The 16724-nt window shown below is 63.8% G+C and overlaps 2 protein-coding genes across 2 annotated transcripts; one reads left to right on the top strand and one right to left on the bottom strand.

Annotated features, from left to right (window-relative positions):
* Positions 1 to 4921: 4921 nt before the first annotated feature.
* On the bottom strand, positions 4922 to 10770 carry RHBG (Rh family B glycoprotein). The gene is made up of 10 exons (XM_074566449.1): positions 10506 to 10770; positions 8935 to 9121; positions 8357 to 8507; positions 8073 to 8220; positions 7591 to 7757; positions 7239 to 7376; positions 6932 to 7065; positions 6622 to 6743; positions 5658 to 5731; positions 4922 to 5445 (listed from the first exon to the last, which is right to left on the bottom strand). The coding sequence occupies exons 1-10, from the start codon at positions 10735 to 10737 to the stop codon at positions 5380 to 5382; spliced, it is 1419 nt and encodes a 472-aa protein (XP_074422550.1). The 5' UTR covers positions 10738 to 10770; the 3' UTR covers positions 4922 to 5379.
* A 2550-nt stretch (positions 10771 to 13320) lies between these two features.
* Positions 13321 to 16249, top strand: HAPLN2 (hyaluronan and proteoglycan link protein 2). The gene is made up of 7 exons (XM_074566435.1): positions 13321 to 13380; positions 13607 to 13747; positions 13989 to 14102; positions 14373 to 14723; positions 14950 to 15066; positions 15183 to 15368; positions 15494 to 16249. The coding sequence occupies exons 3-7, from the start codon at positions 14015 to 14017 to the stop codon at positions 15775 to 15777; spliced, it is 1026 nt and encodes a 341-aa protein (XP_074422536.1). The 5' UTR covers positions 13321 to 13380; positions 13607 to 13747; positions 13989 to 14014; the 3' UTR covers positions 15778 to 16249.
* Positions 16250 to 16724: the final 475 nt, after the last annotated feature.

Below are 16724 nucleotides of genomic sequence, written 5' to 3'. Positions count from 1 at the left end.
CGTCACCCCTCGGGCAGGGCTGATGCAGGGACCTGGAGGTCTTCTCCAGCAGAACCGAGCCCTCTCGTCCCTCCCCATTACACAACCAACGCCGAAACCCCACGCAGGGCAGCATCTCTCCCGACCAAGCCGTCGGCACATCCAACCTCTCCGGACACGATCCCCGTTTTTTTGAGGGGGAGACGCGAGGCTTCCCGGTGGGGTCGGGGGGTGGGATTGCATCGCCCGCTGCTCCCGCGGGCTAATTGTGCCGGGCAGCTTCGTGCACAAGCGGTGCTTGAACCCGCGAGCCCGAGGAGGCCGTTTCAGCTGGAAGATAAATGGATATCGCGGAGCAAGTGGCAATTAGCGTGGGTAAAGAGCCCCTTAGTGACTGTCCCTTACATAACACCTTTGTTCCGGGCCCTTCACTTCATATTCAGTTTGTAAATAAACTTGACTCCCAGTTTTACTGGGGGCCTTTATTCCCTCTTTATTTTATTTTATTATTCTTTTAACCCGGGGAAGAACGAGCCGATTGTTCGCCCGCGGTGGAGAGGCGGCGCTTCCAGGCGCTGCCCGCCCTGGCGTTGCCTGTTTGCCCCGAAACGGGCACCGGCAGCAGCCAAGGCCGGAGCCACCCATGCGGCCACCAGCGATTTTAATTGCTTTGCCCCCTTTGATGGTGCCCGGAGGCTCATTACGCCGCTGGCGATGAATGGGGGCCTGAAAACGGGGCTTTAATTGCAGCGGGTGGAAGACGGTGGGGGCTTTTGTCCCGGGGGTGGCTTGGCAGAGGGGGGCTGCGCTCTGTCCCCCAAGTTTGGGGTCAGGGAGGGAGGCTGGGCGACTCTGGATCAGCCCCAAGGCAGGGACCCGTCCCTAATTCACGCCGTGTCCTCTCCGTCACCGTATAACCCGTGGGTCCCGGGAAGTGTGCACCCACGGGTGGCCTGTGCCCAGGCTGGCGGGGAGAGGATGCTCCGAGGGACGGCGGGATGTCCCTCGGTGGGTTTGGGACCCCCGGCCCCGGGCTTTGGGTGCGCTGTGGGGAGCAGGGCTCGGTGGCTCTCCTGCCTTTAACCCACACCCTCAAGTGGTTTGCTTTTTGGTTTTGTTTTCTAAAGGGCAGGGGCCGCTCAGATGGATAGCGAGATGTTTAGTCCCAGGAGCGGTGGCTCTTCCTCCACCGCCGGCGCTGCCCGGGCTCTTCCCTTGCTGCAGCACAGAACTGCCGGTCCTTCCAACCGGCCCCGTGCCGGTGCTGGTGATGCTCTGCCGCGATGGGAAGCCATCAGGCGCTGCTCTTTGTTCATCACGGAGATGGTCAGGCCCCTGCTCCTCTCCCGAGCCTTCCCTCTCCCATATGGTGCCCATTATTAGACGTGTGCACCAGCCTCGTCTGACAAGGAGCTTTACAGGTGTCGCTCGGCTAACGATTCACACTCTAACGAAGGTGGGAAAGATGATTAGCTGGCTTTCTATCAAACAGCACACGGCATCAGCTGTTCCTGGGGGTGGGGAGACGGTGGGGGCTGTGGATGTGTAAGGACGCGTACGCCAGGAGCGCCAGGAGTCCGGGCTTTGTCCTGCCTCTAATTCCAATGGACTCTCGGGCGCCTCTTTGTGTGCCTTAGTTTCCCCCAGCTGTAACAGATAGATCTTGTTATTGCTTTTCCTTGGAAAACCCCCTTCGAGCAGCTGATGGAGCTCCTGCATTAGCAAGAGGTGATTTCGGCAGGTCTCTTGGCAGCTGGGCTGCCGCGGGAGAGGGCAAGGGAGCTGTCAGCCTCGGGCATCCCAGGGGACAAAGCTGGCAGAGGTGTGTGTGGGGGAGAAAACACGAATTAAACAACCCCCCCGGGAAGCAGGGATGCGATGTGGCGCGTCTGGAGCGTGTCCTGCAGGCTGCGGGCGCGGGGAAGGGGTCCCTGGTGCTGGCGTGACACAGGAAGGGCTTGCTCCACGCGGATGTGTCCGTGCCCTCCCCTGCCCGCGTCGTGTTGGCGGGGCCTCGGGCTTTTCCTGCTGGTGTATTTTAAATAAAAAAAAAGTCTTTAGCCGGCAGGTCCCAGCCTGGCTGAGCCTGACACATGCACGCCGGGCACCCAGCCCCTGCGAGCTGCCGGAATTCGTGTCTCCAGCTCTTTCCGCATCTTGAGTATTGTTGGAGGGAGAGGCAAAATGAGAATAAAATGAGCTTTTTCTCAGCCGTCCTCTGCTCCTGGGCAGGGAAAGTGGTGCCGTCTCGCGGTGCATCGGGGCGGGGTGAGCCCTGCTTTGAAAAGCGGCGGAGCAGAGAGCGGGGCTGGGGAAACTAAGGCACGAGCGGCGTCTGGCACCCAAACCACCCTGGGAGCAGAAGAGGTGTGAAGGTGGGGTGCTCGCCCAAGCTCCTCGTGCCTTCCCGGGGTGTGATTGTCACCCAGCCACCGCGGTGACCCGCCTGTCCCGGGACGGGCCCCCGGAGCCGCGGGCAGAGCCGGCGCTGCCTCTCCCCGAGCGAGCGGGGCCGGCGGGATTATCTGCTTAGGCTGCACCATCTGTTCGCCAAACTGCCATCATTATGTTCAACTTGGGGAAGAAAACGGCCCCTACAGAGAAGCAATTTGTTCGCTGACTAAACCTTTCAGGCTCTCGCCGGCCCAACCTACCCTCGCCGCTGCACGGGCGAGCTCGCCGCTCGCGCCCGGCTCACTTAAACAATCCGCGGGGAAGAGTGGCGGCGCGCAAGCTGGTCGCGCTGGTAAATGGGAGCAGGGAGGGCGCAGGGCTCCCCTAATCCGATTACAAAACATAACAGCCTTTCAGAGGGGCTGGGGGGGCCGGGCAAGGGGAGGAGGAGGAGGAGGAGGAGGAGGAGGGAGGTCCATTTCACACCCGAGCCCTGCGTCTGGGGGTCTCGCAATGATCTCACTGGAGGGGCTTTTCTTCCCCTCGCAGTGGGTTCCTTTTGAAACGTGCTGTGAGGAGATCAAAAAGGGGGGAAAGGGGCTGCCTGGGAAAGAGGAGGAGAGGGGTGGGAAGGAGGTGAGGCGGGAGGGGGCGACGTGGGGCTGGGGTTGAGCCCCGCACGCCGGGGCTGCGGGTGCTGGATGGAGCCTGGCAGCCCCATACTGGGGCACCAGCCCTCGTGCCGCTTCTCCCTCTCGCATCCTTCATCCTTGTTCAGCCTGGAGAAGGGAAGGCTCCGCTGAGACCTTGGAGCCCCTAAAGGGGCTCCGGGAAAGCTGGGGAGGGACTCTGGAGCAGGGAGGGGAGCCACGGGACGTTGGGAATGGGTTGAAACCAAAAGAGGGGAGATTGAGATGAGATGTGGGGAAGAAATTCCTTCTTCCGAGGGCGGTGAGCCCCTGGCCCAGGTTGCCCAGAGAAGCTGTGGCTGCCCCATCCCTGGAGGGGTTCAAGGCCAGGTTGGACGGGGCTTGGGGCCACCTGGGCTGGTGGGAGGTGGCCCTGCCCAGGGCAGGGGGTGGGACGGGATGGTCTTCAAGGTCCCTTCCCACCCAAACCATTCCACGGTTCTATGATCCTCCCAGAGCATGGTGCGTGCCGTGGGGATGTGGGATGTGTCCTGCCCCACGACCTGAGCGCAGAGTGGGGCTGGGGTCTCTGCACGGAGCGGGGACAGGGAGACCCTCCCCAGGGCCTGTGGTGGCAGCAGGGACGGAGCCTCCTCGTGGCCCGCTTCCCCGTGTTTTGTCGTGGAAATTCGGTGGCACCGAAGCATTTAGCAGATGTGGTGGTTTCACCAGGTTTTCTGTAACGAACAGCTGAAACTGGACAAGTTAAAAGTGATGGTTTGACTTCGATCAAAGTGAGAAGTTTTGAATTTCTGCTGTGGAGCAATGCTTCAGACCCCAAATTTTCTCTAGTTTGATTTAATTCCTTTTAGAAAGGATAAAGAGCCTTTCTAGAACATCCCTAAAAAGGAATGTTTTCTGGTTTTTATGGTTTAGTGTTTTATGGTCAGCCGTCAGCCAGGTGATAGTTGGGGTTTTTTTCATCTTTGATGCAATAATTTAAAAAAAAATGTGTTTCAACAGCAGCAGGTATTAAAACAAGATGGTCCCCAACGTGGCCACTTTGGGTAGCAAACCACTGACCCCAAACCTCACTGCGCTGGCCCTGAACTCCCTGTCCCCTCTGCGTGGGACGGGGCTGCCGTCCCCTCCCCGGGGGACAGCGGTGGCAGCTGGGGACGCCTGCGCCCGCGGGAACCCCCCATGGCGAGCGCTGGAGTCTGGCACTGGAGGTGTGAAAGCGTCTGGCAGCTGCCCCTGGGGGTGTGGGTCCCACTGGGGACCCCCGGCACGGCCACCATCGCCCCTCCGGGTGCCCTGTGGGGCTGTGCCCCTGCTCCAGGTGCTGCAGGGCCCCCCAGGCCTTTGGGAGCTGACACGTTCCCGGGGTGCTCCGAGCGGCTCTGCGGCAGGTTTGGGGGCTGCTGCCCGCACATGGGGCAGGCAGGGTGAGACCCTCTCTGTGAGGGCCGTGTGGGGACATGGGATGCTGGGTGCTGCCGGGGGTCCCGGGGAGCAGGGGGGCTGCAATGGCCAGGGGAGCATCCCTCGGGGCTGCGTGTTGGGGGCCACTTTCCTGTTTTGGGGAGGGGGGACATTTTTTGGCCCCAGGCCCCGCTGCAAGGTGATGAGTGGTCAGGGGAAGGCAGGGGTCACCCCTGTGCGGGGGACCCCGGTGTCACCCTGCTCTTGCCCCCCAGGTACTGGCTGCTCCAGGCAGTGGCCAAGGCTCCGGGAGGGTACCCCCCTGGGGGTGGCGGGGGACACAATGGGGATGGGGCAATCCATGAAACCCACCAGCCTTTAGGGTGAAGTGTGTGTGGGGGTGTGTGTGTCCTGCTTTCCTCCCTGGAAAGAAGCCTGAAGGAAACTCGGGCAGCAAAGCCGGGCAGGTTCTGTGTAAATTCACTTGGTAAATCCTGAAGCTGCAAAAGATCGCCGTGTTTTAATTGTTGTGTGCAAAAGTGTCCGTAGAAAGTCTCTGCTGGTTTCCGTGGAGCCCCTTCCCCGACACAGCCCCCCCTCATTGCCTTCCTCTCTTGGGAGAGCCGTAGTCGGGGAAACTGAGGCACGGAGCGGAGAGGGGAAGTGGCTGAGCCAAGTCTGGACACCCCGAGGTGTCCCTGGAGCAAGCCAGGTCGCTCCCACAGCAAGCACCCGTATCACTGCGGCATCTCTTCGCCCTGCAAAGGCCCGTGGGCACCCGACTGCTCCCAAAACCTTTGGGACCGGGAGCTGGCTCCCACCTGGCGACAAACTTGGCCGTCTCCGGAGCAGGCTGCTGGGAAATACAAGCTGCCAGAAGCTGCCTGGCACTGGCGATGCCGGCAGAGGGTTGAACCCGGTGGTGCGGGACCTCACCGAAGGGTCGGGGTCATCAGACCAAGGTGCTGGTGCTCGGCTCCTTTCTGCTCGCCCTGCGGTCGCCTCCTTCCTCGGCCACCTGCGACAAGGCACAGACATGGAGGGGGGCAGAAATGGGCCCTGCTGGGGGCAAATCGGGGCTGGGTGGGGGGTTTAACGAAGCTGCCTCCCACCCTAAACGCTGCGGCGAGAGGAGGGGAGGTATCGGCAGCCGGGGAGCATCCACCCCCCGCGGCTGCCTGAGCTCCGCAACCCCCTTTTTTTTTTTCACCAGCAAAGCCCCAGCTTTACCTCTCGGAGGCCGGGGTTTTCCAGGTACCGCGTGTCCGGGGGAGATCTCAGCCCTTTCGTTTTCAGGACGGCTCCTGAGGATGCCCGAAAGCCGGGCGAGGGCGTCTGAGAGCGGGGCGACCGGCCCAGCGCGGCTCCTCTCGCTGGGCTTCCCCTGACATCTAGCGGCAGCGCCGGGCTGGGCTCCGCGGAGCCCGGGGACGGGGACAGCCCCGGGACCGGCACCGGAGGGGGGTGGTGGGGGGGGTTGTGCTGGGCTCTGCCCTCCCCGACTGCTCACAGCATCCCAGACTGGCTGGAAGGGATCACCTCGTCCCACCCCCTGCCAGAGCAGGGTCACCCAGAGCAGGTCGCGCAGGGTCGCCTCCAGGAGGGTTCGGAATATCCCCAGAGAAGGAGACTCTGGGACCCTCAAAGAAGTTTTTCCTCATATTCAGATGAACCGTAATATTCCAGTTTGTGCCTGCTGCCCCTCGTCCTGTCCCCGGGCACCACTGGAAGGAGCCTGGCCCCATCCTCTCGCCCCCCGCCCTTTAGCTCTCGCTGAGCGTCGAGGAGATCCCCTCTCAGCCTGCTCTTCTCCAGCTGAACAGCCCCAGGGCTCCGGCCTTTCCCCAGCACGGAGATGCTCCAGTCCCTCATCATCCTCGCGGCCTCCGCTGGACTCTCCCCAGCAGTTCCCCGTCCTTCTGCAACTGGGGAGCCCAGCACCGGACCCAGCGCTGCAGCTGTGGCCTCCCCAGGGCAGAGCCGAGGGGGACGATGACCTCCCTCCACCTGCTGGCCACGCTCTTTTTAACGCACCCCAGGCCACCATTGCCCTTCTTTGCCACGAGGGCACATTGCTGGCTCAAATGATGACGAATGTCCGCTTTGGGGCTGCTCCTGGCTTTTCCCCCCCAAAATGCATGGATTCCCCTGCCCCTCGCACCCTTTGTCCCGTCCCACCGGAGGCAAAACTCACCCGTCAGGCAGCCCCCGAGGCTGGCCAGCAGCAGGGTGACGGGGAGGGCGCAGAGCTGGCAGAGTGCCTGGTCGGTGGCTGTCCGGCTGCCCTGGGCCACCAGCGGGAAGATGAGCTCCAGCCTGCAAGCCGGAGCAGGGACGGGGTTTTGGGGAGCTTGTTCTCCCCAGCAGGGAAATGGGGAGCTGTGCTCGTGGCTCCGGGCGATGTGCTATAAAGGGGTGCATGGAGCATCCCTGATTTTAGGGGTCGTGGTGGCCCCAGTTTGGCGCACGGAGTCCCTGCCACCCCTGACTCTGGCTCTTCTCACCTGCCACCGTAAGCATCGGCAGTGGCCAGTGCCGTCAGCAGCGTCCCCAGCAGGGCGCCCAGGATCCCCGGCAGCCCGTGGACGTTGTGAATCCCACACGTGTCCTGGGTTTTCAGCCTGGAGCGCAGGACGGGCTGGGGAGAGCGTAAGGAAGAGCTGGGGTTGGGATGGGGGATGCTCAGCCGGGGGTGGGGGGCTGCGCAGCGGCTCGGTGTTTGCAGGTTTGGGAGCTGCAGGTTGGTGATGCAGCCTCCCCCAAAGGGCGGGTGGTCCCCTGACCTGGCACCTGTGTCCCCAGAGAACTCACCGTGAGGAATCTGAAGCCAAGCGGGGGGATCAAGCCAGCCAGAAACCCCGCGATGAGGGCCCCGAAGGGGGTGACCAGCATCTCCCCAGCCATACCCATCACAGCCGCCCCAGCCAAGGTGGCATCCTGGATCTGAACCTGATGGAGCAGGACGTGGTCAGGGAAATTGGCTCCATGGAGGACATCAGCATAGGGCTGGGTGGATTTGGGCTTCCTCAGGGATCAAACTGGGTCTTAATGAACCTAAGAAAGCCTAACGGGCAGCCCCTTTTGTGTATTCGTGCTCGCCACCCCTGTAGGACGGGACGTGGGTGGTGCATGAGACTTGGGTTTGTCCCAGGAGAGGACCTACCATCCGCAGGGTGCTCTCCTCGTAGAGGACAGGCGAGAGGACAAAGGTGGCCAGGGTGCTCGCCGCCAGCGAGAAGTAGGTGTTGAGCACTGCCCAGGGCTCGGCGTTGTTACGGACCGTGGTGGCTGAGGCGAAGCTGGGCCAGAAGATCCACAGGTAGATGGTTCCTGCAGGGAAGGGGAACAGGCAGGTGTTGATGTTGGGGTTGATCCCTCATGGGAAGGGAACTCCTTGCTAGTGCCAGGAGAGGCAAGTGGCCACAGTTTGCGGTGTGGGAGGTTCAGGTTGGACACGAGGAAAAGCTTTTTCTTGGAGAGGGTGATGCAGCCCCAGGACAGGTCCCCAGGGAGGTGGAGGACCTCTGTCCTTGATGGTTTGCAGGACTCTGCTGGTCAAAGCCACAGCCACGCTGTCCTAATGTTGGTGATGGTCCTTCCACCGCCACGTCTATGACTCGGGCGCTGTAGATCTGAGCTCCGTACCAAGCACAGTGAAGACGTCTGGCTGGTGCCCCGTGTCCTGCTGCTCTTTCCTCTTGTCCATATGAGGCTGGTGCAGGATCCGTGAAACCATCAAGCCAAAATAAGCACCGAAGGTGTGGACAGTCAAGCAGCCCCCGCTGTCACTCACCTGGTGAGTACAGAAAAACAACGTGTGGGAAGGTGGGATATGGGATTTGTCTCTACAGACGAGGCAGGTCTTGAGATGAGGAGCCTAAACCCGTGGTCGCCCCCTTTTCTGGTGGCGCCCCCCGTCACTGACTCACCCCCATGAGACTGAGCAGGATGTATTCGTTGATACTGAAGAGGGTGACTCCCAGCAGGGTGAGCAGCAGCATCTGCACGGGGTTTACCCTGCCCAGGAGAGCTCCGGTGGAGATCAGAACGGCTGCGGTGCAGAAGTCGGCACTGACCATGCTGGGAAGGAGAGGGGAAGGTGTGGGGCTGGACCCACCGCTGACGGGGGCGGGGGGCGAGCGGGGGAGCTGGGGATAGCAGGGTTGGGGGGGGGACGGGACGGGAGCTGAGCCCGCAGCCCCGCGTCCCACCGCTCCGCCAGCTGAACGGGCAGCCCGAGCCTTGCCGGTGTTGGTGACAAAGGGACGGCTGGGCTTGAGGCGGGTTGGGGGCCAGCGTGCCCCCCTAAACGCCTGGCTGTGACATCGGCAGTACTTACACGGCCCTTACTAGTGTGGGACTCATATCACCCAGAAACCTGGTGCTACTTGTCCTCATGACCCTCCTCCAAAGCAGAGCTGTGAGTTTTACAGAGGAGGGAGCCAGTGTGCCAGGGCTGGAGCCAGAGCGATGGCGGCCGGGCGGCAGCAGCTCCCTCCTGCCTTACCTCTGAGATCCCACGTAAATTTTGCCATTCAGGAAGAAGTACAAAAACCCCTGGATCAGGACGGCCCACTGGATGGCGAAGGCCACGACGAGGATGCTGATGGCCACGCTGCCTGGCCCGTAGCGGCCGAGGAAAGCCACCAGGAGCCCGAAGCCAAGGAGATCTTGGAGGTGGACATGCCGGAAACCTGGCAGGGCAGAGGCAGAAGGATGGCTCTGGAGGCGTCGGGGGCAGGCAGCCACCCTCCCGCCTGCCGGGACCCCCGAGGGGGCTCAGACACCCCCTGACCTGACAGATTTTGGGGACCTGAAGACTTCAGCGGATATAAATCAGCCTTGTTCCACCTACGTGTCTCTGGAACCATGGTGGATCCAGCCTCGGATCTCCCTTGGAGACCTCCAGCGGAGAGCAGGAGCGGGTGTCACTTGTGTTAGTGACAGGCAAAGCTGTCCCTGCCCGACGCGGCCCCTGCCACTCCGAAACCACCCTCTGCGGATCCCGCGGTACCCGCGCGCGGGTCACCCTGCAGCCCAGAAACCTCCCGGGGCGGCCGAGAGCCGTCTGCACCCATTAAAACCAGCACGAAGGTGGCTCTGAGATGTCAGCCACCCCCCGGGACCTCTCTGCTGCCCCTGGAAACGTCACCTCCCGCTCCACGGGACAAGAGGAAGAGGAAAATGGGACCGGTCTGGTGGGAAAACAGAGGAGAGGGGACCTGATTGTCACTTGGGCCAAATGCCCTTTGTCCCCGCCGGGCCGCGCCGCAGCCGTGAGTCACTGCTTGCGCTGGGTGGGGTGACGTGGGCAGGCGAAACCGGGAGAACCTGCCCGGTCCCTGCTCCCTGGCAGGCGGCTCGGCTGGGCTCAGCTCCCCCACCTCAGCCGGGGCGCTCCGGATGCTCCTTTCCAACCCAAGCCTTGCCCTTCCCTCAGAGAAGCCGGGACCGGTCCCTCATCCCCCAGCCCAGGAGGAGGTCCCGCGGCAATGCCGGGCGCACAGGAGGATGCTCCCGGCTGGACGGAACCCCCTCTCCCCCAGCAGCCCGGCGTTGGATCCTGCGGCAGCACCGAGGGAACCGAATCCTCCGTGAAAGGGGCTCGGTGCAAATCCCTTGGCGCTGCCAAACCCAGCAGGTCGGTGGGAAGTTTTCCAGCCCCCCGCAAAGTGCCAGGAGCAGCTGCCGTGCTCCCCCGCCTCGGGGGATGGCAGGACAACCCCCGCTTTATCGATTTATCGATTTATCGATTTATCGGCTGCACCCAGCGATCCCCTCTGTGCTCCCGCTGCTGAAACGCACGTCCTAGACCCAAATATCCCTGTTTGGGGCTTGGCTTTGTCCAAGCACGTGGGAAATCCTTGCAAGCGTGTCTGCTTTCCGCCCATCCTCCTGGGTGGGATGCGCCGGTACCCCAACCCTGCGCCTTGATGTTCCCCCTCCTCTGCTGGAGTCTGCGAGCCGGACGGTGTGACAGGGCTTGGACACGGTGACATCCCGTGCCCCCCCCCCTCAGCAGCGCCTGGGGACCAGGTAAAGCCACTCTCTGCACCCACCCGGGGCGGGGGTACTCACGGGGATGCTGAAAACCCAAATCCCGGTTTTTCCAGCTGCAGTTGAGTTGCTGGGAGCAGGGACCGGAGCCGCTCTCTGGGCTGTACCGCACAAAGACAGCGAAGAGGATGATGGTGAGGATTTGGAGGAGGAAGGACAGCCCGGCGAGCCGCAGCCTGGAAGCGGTGGTGCCCTCAGGCATGTTGGGGGGGTGCCCAGGGCAGGCAGATCCCCCCCGAAACCGGGGAAACATGAGGAGAGACGCGTTGGGGCTGCAAACTCCGCCTGCCAGGGTGGCTGCCAGGTCCTGCCCTCGCCTCGCTGCTTCCCACGGGCGGAAGAGCCGGCCGGGAGCGGGACGGAGCTGCCAACGCGGAAGCACGCCTCGGCATCTGCTTCTGTCACACCAGGGCCACTGCGCCGGGGAAGCGCGCGGGGCTTTTGGTGCCAGCATCCATCTCGGCTGGGTGGCAGAGGGTCGGGGTGGGATTCGGGGTGAGGGGGGGAGCCGTGGTCAGGGGAACCCCCGAGGTTTCAGCCTTTCTGGAGGTTTGGCAGGGGAGAAACGTGATGGTTTGGGGGGGATTGGCTCAGCCAGAGGAGACGGAGGGGGGGGGTCGCAGCAAAGCACAGTGGGACTGACCCGCTGCTGGGCTCTGGCAAAGCCTCATTCAACATCCCTGGTCAGCAGGAAAAATGGGGGTTCAGGGGGGCTTTGGTGAGGAATCGCAGACTGGCGGGGGCTGGAAGGGACCTCTGGAGGTCACCTCGTCCCACCCCCTGCCAGAGCAGGGTCACCCAGAGCAGGTCGCGCAGGGTCGCCTCCAGGCGGGTTCGGAATATCCCCAGAGCAGGAGACCCCACAGCCTCTCCGGGCAGCCTGTGCCAGGGCTCTGCCACCCTCAGAGTAATTTCCCCTGTCCCAGTTTGTGCCCGTTGCCCCTCGTCCTGTCCCCGGGCACCACTGGAAGGAGCCCGGCCCCATCCTCTCGCCCCCCGCCCTTTAGCTCTCGCTGAGCGTCGAGGAGATCCCCTCTCAGCCTGCTCTTCTCCAGCTGAACAGCCCCAGGGCTCCGGCCTTTCCCCAGCACGGAGATGCTCCAGTCCCTCATCATCCTCGCGGCCTCCGCTGGACTCTCCCCAGCAGTTCCCCGTCCTTCTGCAACTGGGGAGCCCAGCACCGGACCCAGCGCTGCAGCTGTGGCCTCCCCAGGGCAGAGCCGAGGGGGACGATGACCTCCCTCGTCCTCTTTTTAACACACCCCAGGCCACCATTGCCCTTCCTGGCCACGAGGGCACGTCGCTGGCTCATGGGCAACTTGTTGCCCACCCGAGGCTACCTGTGGGGCTGCGTGAGGAGGAGGAGGAGAAGCCGAGTTGGGAAAAACAAGGACGAGGAGTGGAGCCGGAGGCTGCCGTGAGCACCCCGCGCCAGGAGAGGCGGCGGGGAGGATCCGGAGCGCGAGGGTTCCCTTTGCTTTTCTTTGGCTCCTTCTGCTTTTGCACCTCTGGAACGCACCGCGAGCGGGCACAAATCCCCCCAAAAAGGGAGAGGAAAAGAAAAGGAGCCGTGAAGTAAAACGCGGCTTGCGTTTGGGAAGTGACTCGGGTAATCCCTTTCCACGGCGGCGGGCCAAACGATGATCTCAGACAAGCAGCACCGGGCTGGGGTCGTGCCCCGACGCCAACGGGATGGGGAAGGGCAATGAGTCACTTTGGGAGGCCCCGGCGAGCTCCGGGCTGCGGTTTCTGTGAGATCCGAAGGGTGTAGCTACCGCCTTGACTTGGGAAAAATGCGAGAAATGACTCAACTCCTTCGTGGTACCACGGAGCTGGGAAAAACCATCCTCTGGCCGAGGAGCCCCGGCGCTGCTGGGGGGGTGGGGGGGCGGTCAAGATCCGTTTTTGCAGCCATGGGGATGGGATGGAGGGAGAGCGGGGGCCCCCGCTGAACCCACAAAACACCGGCGGGGAGACGCGGGAGAGGGACGCGCGGTACCGCCGTGGTGTAGCCGTTCTCCGCGCGGGGGGAGAAATGCTCCAGCCACCTTTTACTCGTTAAAATGAGCCAAAGCGCTGCCCTGTTTGGGCTGGGGGAGCCTCGGAGGCTTCCAGTCGGCCAAACTGGGGCAGGTAATTGCGTTAACCCCCACGTCCGAGCAGCCGCGTTCGAGCGGAGGGTGGGCTTGGGGGCAAGGGGGGCCGGCACGCGCCCTGGTGCCGCTTCCCCCCCACCCCCTCCCGGGGAGGTTTGTTTTCTGTGCCACGGCGAAGCCGGGATCACTGTGTCCTTTGGTGGCGGGGGACAGACGCCGCTTGTCTTGTGTTTCCTTGGAGAGGAGCTTCCTCCACCCCTGAAGATGGACCCCGGGGGGTGGAGGCGGGGGTAGGGGCCGGGGTTGCGGGGGGTGGGGGAGAGAAGATAAGGGAGCCCAGAACACAGCCCCATTGTGTGACCTTGTTTTGCTCCCGGCAGCGTCCCGGCCCCAAGGTGATGATGGGGAAACCTCTCCAATGGCTTTCGGCAGGGCGGGATAACGCCGGAGGGATGCATGAGGGGCAGGACCCTCCGGGTACAACCCGGAGGAACCCCAAAGGATGGGAGCAGCACCCCGCCGCCGGAGACTTGAAGGAGGGGGGGCATAAAATTAACCATTGCCCTGCTGTCTGCGGGGGCAGAGGGCACCGTCCCGGCACCGTGGGTCGATGCTGAGGGGCGGCTTTGCCGGCCCGAGGGGCTGCCGGGGCCCTGTGCCGCGCTGGCGTTTTCCCCGAGCTCCCCGACGCCGCGGCCTGCAAATAAAAGGATGTTTGTTCGCTGGGCGCGCTGTGTTTTGCCGAGCAGAACAATAAAGAGAAAGACCCTCACAATGGGAAATTGTGCTTCCTCCTCCCCGTGCGTTCCTCGGGGAGGTGTTGTGGGGGGGGGGGTGGAAAAAAAGAGAAGAAAGCGGGAAGAGACGGGGACAGGGCAGGGAGCGAGGGCACGGCCGGCGCTCGCCGCTCCCGCGCACCATGGGAGCGGATGCCAAGGGACCGCGGGGCCACGGGGGTGTGGGGACACTGCCGGCCCCGGGACGGTGACAGAGCAGCGTCATCCCTGTGTCCCCTCTTCCCGGCAGTGCCGCGAAGCAGGTTTGACTTTTCCGGAGCCCTCGGCCCCGCCATGGGGCGGCTGTGACGGAGACGGGACGCGGCGGGCGCCAGGACAGGACCGGCATTGGATGGGAACGGTGGCTCCCCAAAGGACGCGGCTGGGGACGGTAAGGGGTGCGGGGACACCGGGGAGGAGGGGGGGGGGGGGGCACATTGTTGGCTCCGTGTCCTGCCAAGGGACGTCCCCTTTGCACAGTAAACGTCGGTGAACCCTCAACAGAGCTGGGCCATCCGTTGGCCCCATGGCATCCCGCGCAGCAAGCACTGCAGATGTCCCCTGCCATGTCCCCACCGAAGCCGGGGTACTTCCCACTTCATGTCCTTGACCCCTGCGCTCCCCCCCCCCAGGCACCATCCTGCCCCCAGCTCTAAGGATGCACCGGCTTCTCCTGCTCAGCTCCCTCTGGCTCTTGGTGGCACCTCCGGCATCGAGCATCTTCCAGCGGCCGACAGGGAGCCCGGGTAGGGAGCAGGGCCCTGGCGGGGGGGGGACTGGATGCTGCGCTTGGGGTCGGGGCTGGAAGAGGGAGGTGACGCTGGGGGGGGGTCCAGCCAGGGCAAGGGCTGAGCTGGGAACCCCGGGGGTTGCAGGAGAAGGGAAAGGCACCGGGATGGGTGACGGAAACCAGGCTGGAGACGCTGATGAGAGTCGAGGGCCTTTGGGGGAGGTGTTGAAGGGGTGGTGGGGCCACGGCAAGTGCTCCGCGGTGAGGCGGATGGGCTGTGCCGCAGCCCCCCCCCACCTGCAGTACCTGCTGGAGCCCCTCCACGCCGCGGTGCACACGCAGCGGGGTGCCACGGCCACCCTGCCCTGCGTCCTGCGCGCCCTGCCCCGCAACTACCGAGTGAAGTGGAGCAAGGTGGAGCCAGCCAACTACCGGGAGAGCATCATCATCATCACCAACGGGCTCTACCACAAGAACTACGGGCCCCTGAGCCCGCGGGTGCGCCTGCGGCACAGCCACCGCTACGACGCCTCGCTCACCATCACCGACGTGGCTCTGGAGGACGAGGGACGCTACCGCTGCCAGCTCGTCAACGGGCTGGAGGACGAGAGCGTCTCGCTCACGCTGCACCTGGAAGGTGAGGCTGGGCTCCCTCCTGCCGCAGCCCCCCTCCCCCCGGGGACGTGGGGGACAGCGGAGAGGGGACCCTGGACTGGGCTGGGGGTCCATGGCTGTGTGCCTCCAACCCTCGTGTCCCCTCTTTCAATGCCCCAGCTTTATCTTTAGCATGGAATCCCCAGGTGCCAAAGCTTCCTTGGGGAGAGCATCTCCTTCACCCTCCGTCCCTGTCCCTGTCCCCCCAGGCGTCGTCTTCCCCTACCAGCCCAGCAACGGGCGCTACAAATTCAACTACCACGAAGCCAAGCGAGCCTGCGAGCAGCAGGACTCCCGCCTGGCCACCTACCAGCAGCTCTACAAAGGTGAAACATCCTATAAAAAAAAACAAAAAACAAACCCCTCTCGTCCGCCCCGAAACGCACCTCGCCGGTGGCGGGAGGAGGGAAGTGCCGGTGCTGAGCCACCTCTTGCCCCGCAGCCTGGACGGAGGGTCTGGACTGGTGCAACGCTGGCTGGATCCTTGATGGGACCGTCCACTACCCCATCATCAACTCGCGGGAGCCGTGCGGTGGCCGCCTCCTCCTGCCGGGTGTCCGGACCTACGGGGCCAGGGACAAGCAGAAGGACCGTTTCGACGCTTTCTGCTTCACCTCTGCTCTTCAAGGTAGTGTTGGCATCCCCTGACCCTCCCACGGTGGCACCGAACCCCTGTGCCCACCAGGGCTGGGGCTGTTCCCAGGTTGCCATCCATGGTGGCCGCTCACCCGCCGTGTCCCCATTCATCCCCAGGCCAGGTCTACTTTGTCCGGGGCCACCTGAACTTCAAGGAGGCCGGCCAAGCCTGCCGCAACCACGGGGCCGCCATTGCCAAAGTGGGGCAGCTCTACTCCGCCTGGAAGTTTTCCCAGCTGGATCGCTGCGACGGGGGGTGGCTGGCAGATGGCAGCGTGCGGTACCCCATCACCACCCCCCGCGAGCGCTGCGGGGGGTTGCCGGACCCCGGCGTCCGCAGCTTCGGCTTCCCCAGCAAGGAACTACGGACCTACGGCACCTACTGCTTCGCCGGGAAGTAGGAAACGCCGGGAGGAGAGGTGGGCCGAGCGGAGGGGACGGCGGTGGGACGCCGGCCCTCGTCAGCCGGGTGGAGAGCTTGAGGCAGGGTACAAGGTGGGGGTGTCTCCCGGTGATTTCGGGTGGTCCGTGCATCCTCCGATGGAGTGGTAGAGCTGGGTTCGGATGCTGGGTGCATCCTCCGTTGGAGCTGCTCCCCACACCCCAGCCTGCTGTGGGGCTGGTGGGGTGTTTGGGGACTCACTGGAGAAGCCAGACCCATTGCTGGGCCAGGAAGGGGGGTCTAATCCAGCCCCCCCCAGCACAGACTCCCCGTTCCCTGACCCCGGTGCATCCCTCACCGCATCCTCGCTCCCCGCAGCCAGGAGGACTCTGGCTGGCGCAGGCGCCGGAGGGCTGGGCATTAACGAGCGCGACTAATGGAGTTTCGCCTTCTCAATTAATAAAGCGACGGTAAAGCTGCGCGGCAAAGCCAAGCTCTCTCCTGGCCTCTGCCCCCCGGGACCGTCCAGCCTCTCGACGAGTTAAATTTGACAAAGATTTTCCATGCGGGGGCCCCCCCCGGCCCCGGCCGCCCCGTCCTGGGGGTTATCAGTGTCCCTGGCACCGCACGCCGGGGGTTTCTGAGTTTTCCTGTTCGACGCGGCCAGGGAGAGCGATAAAAAGCGCCGGAGCTGGCACGCCGCGGGGGAAACACAGCGTGGGGAGATGCCAGCACCCCCCGGCCCCTGCCACGTGCCCCCCAGGTCCCGTGTGTCCCAGCGTCCCAGTCCCAGCCCTGACCCGTCCCCGGGATGTGGGGGCACTTCGGGCCCTTCCTCCCTGTTTCTGTTGTCCCTGGGGACGTCGCTGTGTCCAGGCTGTGCCGGGGGCTCTCCGGCTCCACGGCGCTGGTGGGGGCCGCCACGGATCCCATTTTGGGGCCTTTCCCACCCCTGTGCCGGGGATG

Source organism: Larus michahellis, chromosome 24 (genome assembly GCF_964199755.1).
Source record: "Larus michahellis chromosome 24, bLarMic1.1, whole genome shotgun sequence".
NCBI lineage: Eukaryota > Metazoa > Chordata > Aves > Charadriiformes > Laridae > Larus > Larus michahellis.
Note: the sequence above shows the minus strand (reverse complement) of the source record. Positions and strands in the feature narration are given on the sequence as shown.

Coding starts and splice junctions, on each gene's coding strand:
- RHBG (XM_074566449.1), bottom strand. CDS start 10,737: ATGTTTCCCCGGTTTCGGGGGGGATCTGCCTGCCCTGGGCACCCCCCC. Junction 7,377..7,590: donor AGGAGAGCACCCTGCGGATG/GTAGGTCCTCTC, acceptor CTGCTCCATCAG/GTTCAGATCCAGGATGCCAC. Junction 5,732..6,621: donor CCTCGGGGGCTGCCTGACGG/GTGAGTTTTGCC, acceptor GGGCATCCTCAG/GAGCCGTCCTGAAAACGAAA.
- HAPLN2 (XM_074566435.1), top strand. CDS start 14,015: ATGCACCGGCTTCTCCTGCTCAGCTCCCTCTGGCTCTTGGTGGCACCT. Junction 14,724..14,949: donor GCTCACGCTGCACCTGGAAG/GTGAGGCTGGGC, acceptor CTGTCCCCCCAG/GCGTCGTCTTCCCCTACCAG. Junction 15,067..15,182: donor CTACCAGCAGCTCTACAAAG/GTGAAACATCCT, acceptor CTTGCCCCGCAG/CCTGGACGGAGGGTCTGGAC.